A 15,535-nucleotide genomic window follows, 5' to 3' on the forward strand; every position below is an offset into this window, starting at 1 on the left:
GTGTGCAAAATTGATTGGCTACAGCCAGCCACATGCACTCACTTATCCCACTGTAAACACTAACTTTAACGATACACTCTCTAGACTCTCCACGCCATATCATCAACGTCAATTCTTTTATGTCATCTATATAACATGATACTTCGTATCAATATGTTGATCATCTATTACAAATGCTCTCAGCGCCTTCAATGCTTTGGTATATGGTAAACGTGTCAAAATGAAATCTCATGCATGGGATGGATACATCAGCATCCCAGCCAAATGAACCGCAAATAACAAAAGGAACGAACAAAAATCACCCTCACGGTGATACACTGAACCCAGATGCATAGGCATGTTCCGCCTCCCACTTCAGAAAGTCAGGGAGGTCATGGTCTAGGTTATAACCCATCGGTACCGTATCCGGAATATCGGCTTCGCCAGCGCCCATATGAACCACGAGAGGCATCATTGGGCTCGGTGGTAGGCTGTCTTCCGAGCTGTGTGACGAAGGGCGTTTCGGCCGTCCTTCGCCAACCCATCGTTTTAGCCCTGTGCTGTTATAGAACTTAGCTTTGTTGAGAGTCTGGCCGGGCGCCGGGGCGTTCCAGAACCCAGAGGGGAACTCTGCACCCACAGGGATCGGCAGGTCAACTTCTGTGTCGATGGTTGAAGGCGTCGACGAGAGAGTGCTGTGAGCCGAAGACCTCATTGAAGGCGTGTGCTCTGACACAGAAACAGCCACGGGTTCTGGTTCTTGCTCAGGCACGTCTCCGGGTATCAGCACCCCGTATGTCTCAAAGCCAAACGTATCGAACCACGACGTGATTTCCTCCACCTGCTTTGTGTCCTCCTCGCTCGACATGTCTTGGAGGAAATCTCCGGCTCCTCCCAATATCGCCATCTGGAACGCTGTCCAGTCTAATGTGTCGTCCATGGTCTTGACTCCTTTGCCAACCTCGGCTTTGGCTAGGGTGATAGGTCCATGACGGAAAGATGGGCTTGTGAGAGTATAGGGTGTACTCTTGAGGTAGAAGAACTCATCGCTCTCTTCCATCTTCATGCTGGTGGCTTCAGTGGCCGGTGGACTGGCTGGAGGCTCGATGCTTGCCTCGTCTTTCGCTGTCGCAGCCCCCATGACTTCGGGGATTGATGGTAGCTTTTTTGAAGCCTCTGCACCGAGACGTGCAGGATTCTTGGCCGGCAGTTGGGGTGAGGTCTCTGGCGATGCGTCACTTTTATCTTTGCTACTTCCAACTGACTCATCATCCTCCTCCCCTGAGGCCCGTTTCGAAACGTCTCGGGAAACAAGATCCAGACCAGGAGTCGGGTCTGCGGCAGGAGGCGTTACTACGACCGAAACTGCCGAATTCTCCACAGCCTGTCTCGCTCGAATTCGAGATGCTAATTCGTCAAGATGGAATGGCTCAATGTCTGTCTCGGAGTTATCTGATGCTGCACTGCGAATGGAGTCGATAGAATATCGTTCTCTTGTGGTAGCGCGCTCCTCGTCCAACTGTTGTGCAGCCTCTCGTTTCTTGCGCAGTGCTTCGATGCGATCCGGTGTTAGCATCTCATCAGCTTCGATGCGTCTGAAACGCTGGCCCGTGAGAATGTCTGTCACGTTCTCCGACAAAGTCCATCTTGGCGTGCGGGTCGCTGCTCTTGAAAAGGAAGTCCCTACAAGACTATGCTTCTTTCTCTGAGGTTTCTTCACCACCGAAGTCCTTCTGTCTGGTGATGATCTTTGAGATGAAGTTGAAGGCGAATCCTCTCTTCTCCATCTCGAATGTTTTTGAAAGCCCGTGGGCAGCGGCATGGATTTGGAATGTTTGTGAAAAGTTGGGATTCCTGGTGGTGAGGGTGGTGAAGGTAAAACAGATAACTGTGATGCACGTTGGGTTTCTCTAAGTGCAGATCCAAGAGCTTTGAATGCCTCATCAGTCTCACGAAACAGACGGTCAACGCTGTCTGATGACGAGCCAAGGCTTTGACCGTCGTACATGGGTTGGGCAGGCTGCCAGGTGGTTGGCCCGGCCTCGTAACCATCAGCGCCATGGTCCGACAAAGAAAGAATCGACGCCTCTGGCGAGGTTCTTTCTAGGTGTGTGCTATTGTCGTTTACATGGACAGGGCCGAGAGGACCATTCCTAGTCCGAGGGGGGCGCAGGTACCGAGATGATTGGGAGGAATGGGAGTGATGGTAGGAATGTGGGTGGGCTTGTCCGTGCTCACTTGGACAAAGAGGCCATCCGTTGGTGGGATCATTGCCTGTGAGAGCCTCTAGAGCAGCATTTCGCCCCTCACAACGTGAAGAGCTGACAGATGGTGCTCGTAAACGTGGAGTCGGTATAGGGGAAACCGCGTTCGCAACGCGGTGTACGTCAGGTATCCTTTGAATAGTAACAGGCGTTGCACCTTTCTTTGGAAGTGGAAGACGTGACTTGGCCTTGTTGGTCTTTCTTTGTGAAGACTTGGCGCAACAAGAACTCAGGTCCTCGCATGAATCAGTGAGATCTTCACGGCGATCGCGACCACGATCCCGATCTCTGATATTGGGTTGTGACCGTTGAGGAGTTATAAGTCGCCGTATCAAGCCAGGCATCTTGGCTTGCCCGACAAAGGCAGATGATGGAACGAAGAGAATTCAAATAAACGGTTTCACATAGTCCTGAAGTAAGGAGAAGAAGAAGAATGAAAGAAGTGCGTTGAAAAGAGAGTTTGTCGAGCAAATGCTGGTAGTATATGCTCTAGATGAGTGGATGCGATCTCATTCAGTGTCGCCGGATTCGAGGCTACTTTAGATGGGTCTAAAGTTCAACGGACCCGAATGCGGAAATCAGATGCGATTTTGGCCTGCAAACAATTCAACTGTCCAGATGTCTCAGGATTTATCAGTAGATATATACCTCAGGACGCATACGGTGCGATGGACTCAGATAATGGACTCTAGGTGAACTCGTGTGATCCTTCCTCTGTCTGTAAGCCTATCCTCAATCATGGTGTTGTGGAGCAACAATGGCCCCCAGATGCATGCAAGCAAAGTCCTACCAATACAGGCAATCTGTATGTTGTCTACTGCCGTGCTAATTGGCTGACGGTTGATCGTGGCTGATGCTATTCAGGGCTGTTTGTTCAGGCCTGCGAGAAGCAGGAAACAAGATGTCTTGCTTCGAATGTCGAGGCCCGGTCATCGTATCCAGTTTGTGCAACAACTCCCAACCACCCACTAATCGCAGTGGTTCATTCGAGTCCCCGGATATCGAATAACCGGACCCAAGGAAAGAGCCCGTACAACACATCAAAGTCGCTACCCGTCTGGATAAAGCGTCTTGATGTCGGAGACAAGTTGTGAGCCCACGACGTCCTGTAACATCACAGCAGTGGGTATCAGGCGGAGCGGGATGATGCAGTAGTAGAAACGATCCTCCTGTCAGCCTGCGCATGCACTGTAACCCTCAGAACTCGGTAGGCTGCAGTGCTAACCTGAAGAGAGAGCCCTGATGTCGGCGGTAACTCGAAATGCCTTAGGAGCTTGTATCTTGTCGAATGATTGTCTTGGCACTGGACGGCTGATCTACCGGGCCCTGATGCTGATCCTTAGGTGGAGAACGGGCGGGAAAGGAAAGTTTCCCGCGTGCATTGACGGGCAAACGAACGATTAGCGATGGATCCCTATCGTTAGATCCGATAGTTTATTGCGTCTTCATTCCAATTCCGAGCGGTGAATCACCGACGGCTGCTTGCATTGGGAGAGTCATGGCATCGTATCAGGATGATTTGACTGCGTCAAGACAGCGGTGAGGATTAATTGACAAGAGCTTGAGGTCACAATGAGAGAATAATAGATTGATAGACAGTCGAAGCGTGGCGCAGTTTGAAGTGATGTTGTATTTGGTGGGTTCTTCTTCCGCGGGAGGAATCGATCCTGCCCGCGATGGATGGATAATAACCTTGTTCGTTCCTGGTGCACCTGCCTTTCTCGGACACGGCAGTTAAATATCGCTTTCTGAGCCTCAATCATGCAGAACATTTCATGGGGGCCAATAGAAGACGCTCAATAAAACAAGAAAATGCTCTATATTTGGATCCTTCATGCACAAGCAATATCTTTATGCTCCTGGTCGTCCGTTAACAATTTTTCGGAGTTGCCCTGCTTTGAAAGCGTTAGAAGGCCATAGCCCCCAACAACACCAAGGTCAATCCCTGGGACAGTATCCGTTTATATTTCCAACAGGACTCAGCTGAGTTTAAATCAAATATGATCCATGTTTCGGTAAATTCCTTTCCGCCCTCTCAACCTCTTGGTCAAGGCATACCCCCCAGGATGCTATTCCTCGCGGCTGGCACGAGCTCTCCGGGGAATCGGCCACCCGCTGACAGGAACACAGTGAAGTAGGTAATGTAGGTCAGTGAATCATACTCGTGCTATTCCGAGCATATCAGACATTGTTACAAGCATGTTTCTACCACATGAAACAGAACTGGGCCCAACTTCTTACCAGGGTTTCCATGCATTTGTCAAGATTGTCACCACCAGAAAATACAGGCCAAGATCCGACGTTGCTGGACCCCAATCTATTCTGATGAACTGGCCTTAAGGTTAGTTTATAACATCAGGAGCAATGTTGACGAAAATATCATGATATTCTTGTATTTAGAAGAAGCTAAATATAGTCCAAAGCCGTGCAATTTCTTCAAACTCCTTTTATGTATTCCATAACCATAATTCATTTACAGCATAAGACCCCAAATAACCCATAGCAATAAACCGACCTGCAGTACTCCCATAAGTTCTTGTAATTCATAAAAAAAATGTCTCTCGTTTCTCATATTTTTGTGTTTCCGTATCGTATAATGTGTTTCTAGACGACAAAATCGAAAAGTTGGCTGAATCATGACCGGTTATTCTTGCTCGTATGCTTGCCCTCAAGGCAGACGGTTGTATCGTTTAATCGTTCGTGGTGTAGCAATGCGCATGATCTTGGGAACTTCATAGGTTGGCCTAGGAGCTCTCTTCTCATCGAGTAAAGGCTCAAAGTCGTCATGCAGCTCAACGTATGTAGGCTTCTTTCCAAATTTGGCCTTTGCCCATGACCTCAGAGGGCCAAAGAGGCAGTCGTGACATGAAATCTTTCTGTTGTTCTTGGTGGTGGCGGTGGTGTCTGTGATGCAAGGTCCGGAGGACATGATGATTTTGATCTCTTTATACTGGCTCATTGTGAAAAATAAAGTGTCGTTCCGCTCAGCAGGTTTGACAAGTAATGGATTGAAGATAACGGTGGAGTTGAAATATGAAATGTGTTGAAGAAGCTGAACAAACGGAAATAGGTGGGATGAGGCCCCTTTTTCAGCACAGCATTGCAGGCACAGATTCTGCGATAGATGTAATAATGCCAGAGGAGGCTGGATCCATCATTCCGGCCACGATAGCTTCGACGTAGGGCATGTTCCAGATTGCTTCATGCTGCATTCCATTGGTGGATCAAGGGAGACAAGGGATTTCCAAAAAGGTTGCATGACCAACCAGTAACAAGACAGAACGGTTAGCAGTAAAAAAGGTACGTGAGACATGAGTGGTTGGGTGAGACAATTTCTTAACATTAACGTCCTTTTGTGAAGAACTTTTCCAGTCAATATATCTAGTCTGCTTCGCCAGCCTCCTCTGCCTCATCGTCTTCATCATCGTCCTCATCGTGCGAGATGAATGGAACGAACCGAAAGTCCAAGAAGCTTCGCTTGCCACCTTCAATATCTACCATGAATTGCAGACTCAGCACCCCCTGACCATCCCCTCGTAAACTAACCTTAGTGGCTATCCGCATTGCTTCTGTTGAATTCTTGATAAAGTCAAACTTGTACGCCTGAGACCAGCGTTCCTGAACGTTGAAGGTTTCGAGAAGGTCTCTTCCACGGGCGAAGTCCACTCCTGAGCTTCCAAGATCCCCGACACCAGCGAGAGATAGAAATGGCGAGGTTTTGGTGGTTGTGATAGTTAGCTTCGTCGGAGCTGTTGGAGAAATCTCTGCCATAGAATCGAGTAGTGTTCGAGATTGCATGATGATTTTGAAGGACAGATCATTGCGGTCAAATGGAATATCATCAGGTATTTCTGGTAGATAGGTAGTCAATGACGCTGTTGTCTTGACGCCAGACTCCTCGATGGTGATCTTGAATGGATCACCCTCTTGGCTATACTGCAGAGTACAGGTGCCAGAAATACCAAGAGTTTGGTTACTGAAAGCATCAGGCCGATAGTTCCGAAGATTGCTGCGATAAGGATCCTGGTCTGCTTTTTGTGCCCGTGTGGCTACATCTACGGCTCCAAAAATCTGGAGTACTTCGAGAACAGAAGATAATGAAAGTTGAAAATTAGGAAGCTCGGGCGGATTACCGCCATCCTGAGCAGGGAGATTGGCTGTATATGATGAGAAGAGAGCTTTATCGAGAAATGCAACTCCTGGTCATTGTCAGTTTTAGCCTATCCTACAGATAGCTATCAAACTGACCTTGCATCACCCGTGCATGGTCAGAAGCGAAACGAACGCCATCCTCTGTAATTTGGACATGAACTCTCGGTGCAAAGTTGATGCATCTGAGAAGTTGATACAGTGGCCTGGTCGAAGTCGCAACTGCGCGAAAGATTGGCGGAGCGTCTGAAGCCATTTCAAGATTGTGACTGTGATAGATTGAGGATAATGTGTGGATAAAAAGTACGAAACGTGGCAGAAAAGCAATAGGCGCCTGTAGTAGCGTCTTCTCTTGATTGCTCCAACTATTTTACACGAAACCGATCGAAATGAGGACTTTTTGGGTATCTTAGACGTAAACTCCGACCGCACAGAACATGTAGACCACTCCGAAACTGTTGAACGTAAGCGATTGAGAAGATGATAGACAGTCGGTGGAAAACGTACGCAATAGCGATGGAGGCTGGAATGCCTAGTACGGGAACGTTGACGAGTGTGCGGTCTGAAGCTAGTCAGTCGGCAGAAGTTGAGATGATGGCAATGGTACTTACTCAGGGCAAAGACACCGGTGAGAGAGAATCCGAGAAAGAGCAAAGAAAAGGCGACCCAGAACTGGCTTCCTTTGCTCACAGTAGGGAAGAAGGGACTGCCAGCAGCAGCTTGCCAGACCTCATGCAGCGAAGAATCCATAGGCTAAATTGGAAAGAAGAATGGGTAGTGTTTTGGGAGAGCGAGCAGTAGGATCTCGCGAGAAATTGACGTGTCGCGGTAGAAAAGTTGAGGTGAATGTGTTGACTTGACAAACTGTTTTGTTAGGAGATGCTCTGGGGAAGCTTCATGAGCTTACGATGGCGCATCGTGTCCATAGACAAATAGGGTTTAGTGGACAGTTACCCCTGTCAGCTCCTGCCTTGAGCTGGAGGGTCCCACATTGAATGACATAAGCAGTGCACGGACATTCTCGACGCGCCTCACTCCGCTGTCATGATACTCCATTCTATCATAACTCACTTGCTCCCTAATTATCTTTCACAGTTGAAGAACCCTACGGGATTCCTGTTGCGATTATGTCAGAAGAAAGTAAGTCTCATCAAATATGCGACCGCGATAACGATTGAAATACTTACAATATCTCACCCAGACGGCAAGCGCAAAGCCGAGGAGGAGCCATCGTCTCCCACCCCATCGAAGCGCATCAAGCAAGACGACTCGGCTGAGCCTCCGGAGAAGAAGCCGGAGATCAAGAGGATTCCTTTCCCCGAAAAGGTCAGTTTGCCAACAAACCTCATACATATATCATGTACTCACAAGGTGTTTACAGCCCGCCGTCATCGAAGAGCGCAATGGCGAAATCGAATTCCGAGTAGTCAACAACGACAACGAGCGCGAATCACTCATCATCTTAACCGGACTCAAATGTATCTTTCAAAAACAACTTCCCAAAATGCCTAAGGATTATATTGCGCGACTAGTTTACGACCGAACACATTTATCGATTGCCATTGTTAAGAAGCCCCTCGAAGTTGTCGGAGGAATCACATATCGCCCGTTCAAGGGTCGCCGTTTCGCCGAGATTGTCTTCTGTGCCATTAGTTCTGACCAACAAGTCAAGGGATACGGTGCCCATCTCATGTCGCACTTGAAGGATTATGTCAAGGCGACAAGCGACGTGATGCATTTCCTCACTTATGCCGACAACTATGCTATCGGTTACTTCAAAAAGCAGGGATTCACCAAGGAAATCACCCTCGACAAGAAGGTCTGGATGGGATACATCAAGGATTATGAAGGCGGTACTATTATGCAGTGCTCGATGCTGCCGCGGATTAGATATCTCGAAATGGGTCGCATGCTCCTTAAGCAGAAAGAATGCGTCCAGGCCAAGATCCGCGCTTACTCCAAATCACACAATATCCATGCTCCGCCGAAGGAGTGGAAGAACGGAATCACCGAGATCAACCCTCTCGATATTCCTGCCATTCGAGCATCAGGCTGGTCTCCTGATATGGACGAGCTCGCCCGCCAACCTCGTCACGGACCCAACTACAACCAACTTCTCCACTTACTCAACGATCTACAGAACCACAACTCAGCCTGGCCATTCCTTGTGCCTGTTAACCGTGACGATGTGGCGGACTACTACGAAGTTATCAAGGAGCCTATGGATCTTAGTACGATGGAGAGCAAACTTGAGGCCGACCAGTACCTCACGCCTGAAGATTTCATCAAGGACGCCAAGCTTGTTTTCGACAACTGTAGAAAGTACAATAATGAGAGCACTCCCTATGCGAAATCGGCGAACAAGCTCGAAAAGTATATGTGGCAGCAGATCAAGGCGATTCCTGAGTGGTCACATCTGGAGCCTGAGAGATAGAGCTCTCGTCCAGCTAGTAAACCAAAACCAAGGAATCGCATCCGCATCAAACTTCGGACATCGTCGGGGGGCACAACGGATGAGTAGTTGTTGGGATGTTATTTGTAATTTATCTGGGTGGGTAAAGGGTTAATATTAGCGAGGAGTTTCAGGATTCTGGTAGGTGCAATGCATACCATGTTTTATGTTGCGTGGCCATCTTTGAAGCTTGAAGTACATTTGTCAAGTTTGTAGCATCACCAAACCAATGAGCTGAGCTGATGACATTTGATACTCTATAAGCCGTACGAAGCAGATGCGTACTAAAGAGGCTCAGAGGATCCTTCAATCGGAGCTTAACAAATCGTAGACCAACATAAAATATTCGGAATGTGAGGCACTGCATGGCAGCTATAAGCCAGGCCTGCTGCATGTCATGATTCTTGGAGCCCGCGTTGATGTAACACAACAATGACGGGAAGGCCCACTACAGAACCTGTAGTTCCAAGTCATAATACTATCATTAAATGATTATCTTCTCACAATCAAGTCATTTCATCGACTAGCAATAGAGATTGGACGTGTAATTCAACGAATTCATCGTCCTGCGTCAACTCAATCATCGTTTATAATCAACATTCTGGGACACGAGCACTAACAAATGACTAGGATCTAGTGTCCGGCCTGATGGTCTAGCGGTATGATTCTTGCTTCGGGAGTGACATCTCAGTTCTCACAAGAGGACTAAAGTTTGCGAGAGGTCCCGGGTTCAATCCCCGGTCAGGCCCTGTTTTTGCACTTCTCACTAGTTCTTGGGGAGATCCTTTTTCTTTTGCCCTCGTACAAACATCTAGTTCAGGTTCGTGAGACCCCTTGGGTCCTCGAGGTTGTCTGTATGGACTGGTTGTGGTGATGAAGTCGGGGAATCAGGAAAGGATCCAGCCCACTCTCTAACACGTCCAGTGTACGGAGTATGCTAGTAACACAATAATAGTTACCAAACACTTCTATAATACATCTGCTTCAACTCAAGCATGCCCAAGACGTTATTTAGGAGGGCGTTGAGTATAGAATAACATCTTTCTTTGCCAACGTTGCCTCTGTAGGTTAAGTTGTCCTTTCAGACGAGAAAGCTTACAACTACCTCTACACCTGTGTCTTACATACATCACAACCAAAACATTCACATGCGAATCTGATCAACATAGAAAACCCTTTTTAAACAGGTACAAGTCGCTGGCTATCTATCAACAAGCCCGTATGATTCAAATGTGACCAGCACAAGCACCAAAGGCGAAGAGAACCAGATGGAGAAAGCCGCCTTCTATCCTTGCCAATCGAATCGAATGTCAAGCAACAAACATTCTATCAACCCGACAGATCCATAATGTTCAATTCCCATAAAAAATAAATCATACAGATGTTGTTTCCCCCGTTTACTGTTTCCCAATCGCCAGACACCATAATCCATACTGTGGATAGTCAGACAAAGAAAAATGCAAAAAAGTGATATGTGTGTCTTGTGTGTGTGTGTGCGTGTGTGTGTGTCTCGTACGGTCGGTTGCTTGTTGTCTACATACCCTTGGATGCCTGAGCAGAGACAGGGATGAAACATTGGTCATGCTTGCATTTGAGGCTGCGGCCGGGCGTGCGTGTGTCTGATCGCTGTGTTGGATAAAATAAGGCTTCACCGAAAAAGTGGCGAAGCCAAGAGGGTATAATTCGTAAGAAACAGCTACTGCTTTTCTTTGCTTGGCCTTTTCGTCTTTTAATTTCGTTTCATTTTTTTCTTGTTCTTCTCAGCTTGATATTCAAGCATTGGAATTATCTGCTCGTCCTGAACTAGCATCGCCCACAGGCAGACGGAGATCTGAAAAGGTGCGACGTGTCCACGGAGCACGCCACTGCCGGTTGTCAATCAGGTGGCGCCGCAGGGAGGATGTAGAGCGCAGGCTCGATGTCTGTGGTTGCGGTTGTGGTAGTGTCTGCATCGGCGTCTGCGTCTGTTGGGGACGATTGGGGTCCTCTGACTGCAGTGTGCGGCGGAGGATGCGGTGAAGAGATTCGGGGATCTCATGCCATTGGCCAGCTCGGGCGGTGCTGAGCAAGCCTGGAGGGAAGAGAGCTGCAGGGACAGTGTCGCTGTCGTGAAAGATGTGGTCGTTTAGGTAGTTGATTTCACCAGATTCAATGGCGTTCTTTAGCCACTGCTCCCATTCCTCGTCGAGGACCGCTGAAGTGTCTCCGGCGTCGCGTCTCGCAACACCGTCCCTGAGGCGCTCGTTCAGTTCGACACCCACACTATCCAGCTCGTCCTCGCTCTCGACCTCCATCATTTCGTTGTACAGATCGTCAATAGCAACACCTTCCACCTCGACGGACTGATCTCGGTTGGCGCGGGGCAGGTGTTCGATATCGGCCCAGTCAGGGAAACCGTCGGCGGTGGTGTCATGAATAACATATCCCTGTTCCTTCTCGTACTTCTCCTTGGCCCATTTTGTTCCCTCCCACTTGGTCAAGCCTGCGATTTCGGCCCCGGTGAGTTTGAGGCTGTCGAAGGCGCGGAAGAGTCGTCGGTGCCATGGCCAGCGAGAGAGACGAATGCGATGGGTGTGGTGAGTGTAGTCGAGGCCGGGGTACTTGGCTTCCTGGGTGTCGAGGTGGCCGTAGAAAGCGTGTGTTTCCTGACGAACCTCTGGGATCAAGTTGCGTTGGAGTAGAGCGTGGAAGTTCAGGGGGTCGTTGCTCTTGGGGCGAGGGAACATGCACTCGTAAACGAGCTGGTCAACGGGACGGCCCTTCATGCTGGCGGTGGTGAAGCAAGGCCGATGCCGGACAGGTTAAAATGGGTAGAGCTTTGTCGAAGAGGCTTTAATTTGTTGTATGACAGCCGTTGTTCGAAAAAGTTGGGAGTAGAAATATGGTCGTTCACGTAATCTCGGTTGAGTTGTGTTGTCGATAGTAGTCCTTTTGTACGAGGCAGCAGTGTGACACGTATTGCTGAGGATCAGACAAGGCAAGGCAGGCAACCAGGAAGGATGAAAAGTTCAAGTGAGGAGAGAATCTCAAAACCAGGCTGAGCGAGCGAGCAGTGGGATATGTATGCTCGGGCGTTCTCGGCGGGGGTGGAATCAGGCAAGGAACGGCAAGGCCGAAGAGGCTTTTGCGACAGAGAGATACGATAGGTAAAGTTGCTAGAGTTTAGCAGACTCTCTCGTACTTGTAGAACCCTGAAAGTAAATTTGAGTGTGAATTACATACACCATTGGAAAGAAAAGAGGGGAGAGTTATTGGTGAGACCAGAGAGGGAGGTGACAAGTTAATATGGATGTAAAGGATGGCATGGTTTGGTATGGATGGTATGCTCATGTATTGGCATGCATTTAATGCATTGGAAAACACACACTCTCTTAACTCCACGGCGTCGGGAACAGACCCTCCATCTTTTTTTTTACCTTCAGGCGGCGGCGGGTTCTTTTTTCTTCTTGTCTGGCGCCCCTCCTTTCTATCTTGGCTTGGTGCCATGGAACCTAAGGTCCCTAGCAGGCCAGCCCCAGCCTCAGGGACCAGAAGCGGGCTTGAGTGGTGCCAATAGCATCCCCCATCGGGAGCCTACAGGACATGGACGGGTCATTTGATAGGCTGAGGATGATTCTGAGGCCGGGACCTAATGCGCCTGGATTAAAGCTCAACTCTCAGGGTGTAGAGTGAATTGTAGGCGGGGGCGTGTAGAGGATGGAGTGTAAGCGGCGGTCTACATTGTAATTTGTAGGTCAGCAATTCTGTCTCTGTCTGTCTGTGGTTACAAAGAACCCGAACCTATTAGATCTGTGTAGCAGTGTGTTTGTTATTTGTTTTTATTCTGTTGTTGCTGTTGGATCTCTCAATACTACATAGCCTATGCATACTCGCAGTATTCTAGTGTGCCACTTGGTCATCTGTTGGCCATTGATTCCCTTGTCCACGAACTGCGTGTAACCTGTTCGTTTCAACGCTTGGACGAATGATGTTGCAGGCATTTAAACAGAAACGTCATCAGAGAATCTAGTATTTATCCATCGTATTTACCATTTGAGGGATATATAGCTTTGTATCTACCTGATACAAAGAGAGGGTTTGTCACATAAAGTGCAACAGCTCTCTCACTTGATGGCACTTTTTATACACCCTACCAGCTGACCATATACAATTGTACATTTTGCAGACCCAAATGGAAATGACTTTTTAACGAACACCTAAAACTCAAAACCTCTTGTAAATCTGACATCAACACTGACTACTTGACTAAATTCACTGTTCTCGTGGTTGGTCGTCACGAGATTGGCCCAACAAACCCAGAAATCCGCGAGTCACGCGCAGAGAATGGTCCTTTTAGCTCCACTACATCTCTCGATTATCCTCGTTATCTCCATCTCATGCGCCTCTGCTAACGTGATGTGATACCTATCACATTTTATCCGCTCCCTCGGTTATCACTAATGAACCTTGCCTGTCCTTTTTTGTCATTCTCAGACCGGAACGAAGCCGGTGCGGGCCGGGCATGATAAACTTCGATAACTAAGTAGCATGCACATGGATGGATATGAGGGATGGTGTGCTATGCTGAAACTCGCACTCAATTTAATAAGCAATTCTGACTGTTACAGAACTCGAACTTCAGGTGCAGGCTGGGGAGACTTGTCAAAGCTCTTCATGGGCTCAAGACCCCATCGCCCAAACATGGCGGCGTCCTCATCCCAGCCATTGCACTCCGTCGTGAGCATCTTCTCGCCTGTAAAGATAGCGTTCGCACCCGCCATGAAGCACAAGGCCTGCTTCTCCTCCGACATGGTCTTGCGGCCCGCTGCGATGCGGATGATGGTCGAGGGCATGATGATTCGCGCCGTGGCGATGGTTCGCAACATGCTCGTGAACTCAACCATCGGTCGATCGCCCAGCGGCGTGCCCTTGATGGGCACCAGGGCGTTGACGGGGAAGCTCTCCGGGTGACTTGGGAGTGTCGACACGGTGTGAAGGAGACCAACACGATCTTCGCTGGTCTCGCCCAGACCGAGAATTCCACCTGAACACACCTTGATACCAGCGTCGCGCACGTGGCTCAGCGTCTGTAGTCGCTCGTCGTAGCTGCGTGTCGTAATGACAGACGGGTAGAACTCACGACTAGTGTCGACGTTGTGGTTGTACGCCGTGAGGCCCGCGGCCTTGAGCTCCTTTGCCTGCTCTGCATCGATCATACCCAGCGTCACGCAGACCTCCATACCCATGCCTTTGACGCCCTCAACCATAGCCTTAATGTTCTTCAAGCTGTTCTTGCGACCGCGCATATCTCTCCATGCGGCGCCCATGCAGAATCGAGTGCTTCCCTTCTCTTTGGCTGTTCGCGCAGCTGCTAGTACGCTCTCGACACTCTCTACTCTCTTGGCGGGAACCTTTGTGCCTTCTTGGTAACGGGTGGATTGGGCGCAGTAGGAGCAGTCTTCGGTGCAGCCGCCTGTCTTGATGTTCATCAGAGTGCAGAGTTGCACTTCGGCGGGGTTGTGCCATCGACGGTGTACGGTGCTCTAAGAGTTTGTGTTAGCCATGGTGTTGCTCTGTGAGATATGCCCATCAATTGATGCCATCATTGAACGACAACCGCAGTCACAATCGCGATCGAATGAGAAGAGATGTCCTTACAGCTTGGTATGCTAGCTCCAGGGCAGGCTGGTAGTAAATGGCCGCAATCTCCTCCTTGGTCCAGTCATGTCGAACCTGAGTCGCCGTGACAGCTTCCCTCAGAATCTGCTTCCTCTTCTCCGCCCTCTGCTTCTCAATCGCTTCGTTAGCTCCAGCCGGAGGAGGAGGCGGCTGCGAAGGTCGAGGATGGAAGTCAACAACTGTTGACATGGCCCGGGAATGCTGCCATCTCGCCGAAGCGGGGAGGGACAAACGGTTACGGGGTGTAACCTGTCGAAGGGCCCCAAGACGGAGAGATGTACCGGGCTTCATTCTGAAAAAGGTAATGATGAAAGGAATGAAAATAGAGAATGTGAGATGAAAGAAGTGAGTGAATTGGTCAAAGTCAATCGAGAGAGGGACAGCAGATTAGCTGTGAGTGAGCTGCAGCAGCATGAGGCACTAAACCAAGACAAGATGTGTACAGTACAGTAGCTGTGTAGGTACAACACCATGGACTAAATCGAAAGAGCTCAAAACTCTAACATTATGAATGGGCCAGCTCTTGTTGGTGAGCTCTAGGTAGGCTATAGCTACGCCTCACTTATGGTCCCCCACGGCCGACCTCGGTCAGTCTCCGGTCCTAAACACAGGCAATTACATACAGATACAAAACATCCATGCTAAATACAGCTCTCAACTCTGGTATATGCCCCGGTAGTCTCGGCTTTCGGGAGCTTTTCTAGACTGTTGAATTACCATGGAATACCGTCCTAAACCGCGTACCGAGATCCACTAGGACCTGGCGATGATCATCTACGACGGGGGAAGGGATGCAGATGAGAAATGGAACCAGAGGATGTAGCTCAACAGACTTGACTGTTGAATTGAACGTAGATCATAATTCCAGCTTACACCTTATGGTTTTATGTCTCTCGAGCAATGTTATAAAGCTGTAAAGTTGAGGCTCCATCTCTCGGCCCGCTACCCGTGAACAACGGCATTCATTTTGTTGAAGAAGGAATCTTGGCCTGCTACGAGACCCCTGATGGCAATTCGACATTTCTCGTTGGCT

The 15,535-nt window shown here is 49.0% G+C and overlaps 6 protein-coding genes across 6 annotated transcripts; 1 reads left to right on the plus strand and 5 right to left on the minus strand.

The window, feature by feature from the left end:
- Positions 1 to 304: 304 nt before the first annotated feature.
- FTJAE_1638 (uncharacterized protein) lies at positions 305 to 2,587 on the minus strand (the record flags this gene model as incomplete). The annotated part of the gene is made up of 1 exon (XM_037347748.1): positions 305 to 2,587. One exon carries the CDS (start codon positions 2,585 to 2,587, stop codon positions 305 to 307), a length of 2,283 nt encoding a protein of 760 aa, XP_037211206.1.
- A 2,324-nt stretch (positions 2,588 to 4,911) lies between these two features.
- On the minus strand, positions 4,912 to 5,202 carry FTJAE_1639 (uncharacterized protein; the record flags this gene model as incomplete). Its single annotated transcript, XM_037347749.1, has 1 exon — positions 4,912 to 5,202. One exon carries the CDS (start codon positions 5,200 to 5,202, stop codon positions 4,912 to 4,914), a length of 291 nt encoding a protein of 96 aa, XP_037211207.1.
- Positions 5,203 to 5,624: 422 nt separating this feature from the next.
- Positions 5,625 to 7,142, minus strand: FTJAE_1640 (cell cycle checkpoint; the record flags this gene model as incomplete). The annotated part of the gene is made up of 4 exons (XM_037347751.1): positions 5,625 to 6,442; positions 6,492 to 6,577; positions 6,900 to 6,954; positions 7,004 to 7,142. 4 exons carry the CDS (start codon positions 7,140 to 7,142, stop codon positions 5,625 to 5,627), a joined length of 1,098 nt encoding a protein of 365 aa, XP_037211208.1.
- A 377-nt stretch (positions 7,143 to 7,519) lies between these two features.
- On the plus strand, positions 7,520 to 8,826 carry FTJAE_1641 (histone acetyltransferase; the record flags this gene model as incomplete). Its single annotated transcript, XM_037347752.1, has 3 exons — positions 7,520 to 7,532; positions 7,594 to 7,718; positions 7,774 to 8,826. 3 exons carry the CDS (start codon positions 7,520 to 7,522, stop codon positions 8,824 to 8,826), a joined length of 1,191 nt encoding a protein of 396 aa, XP_037211209.1.
- A 1,790-nt stretch (positions 8,827 to 10,616) lies between these two features.
- Positions 10,617 to 11,609, minus strand: FTJAE_1642 (uncharacterized protein; the record flags this gene model as incomplete). Its single annotated transcript, XM_037347753.1, has 1 exon — positions 10,617 to 11,609. The coding sequence occupies one exon, from the start codon at positions 11,607 to 11,609 to the stop codon at positions 10,617 to 10,619; it is 993 nt and encodes a 330-aa protein (XP_037211210.1).
- Positions 11,610 to 13,445: 1,836 nt separating this feature from the next.
- Positions 13,446 to 14,793, minus strand: FTJAE_1643 (biotin synthase; the record flags this gene model as incomplete). Its single annotated transcript, XM_037347754.1, has 2 exons — positions 13,446 to 14,366; positions 14,482 to 14,793. 2 exons carry the CDS (start codon positions 14,791 to 14,793, stop codon positions 13,446 to 13,448), a joined length of 1,233 nt encoding a protein of 410 aa, XP_037211211.1.
- Positions 14,794 to 15,535: the final 742 nt, after the last annotated feature.

This window comes from Fusarium tjaetaba (genome assembly GCF_013396195.1).
Source record: "Fusarium tjaetaba strain NRRL 66243 chromosome Unknown NRRL66243_c0000030, whole genome shotgun sequence".
Classification (NCBI taxonomy): Eukaryota; Fungi; Ascomycota; class Sordariomycetes; order Hypocreales; family Nectriaceae; genus Fusarium; species Fusarium tjaetaba.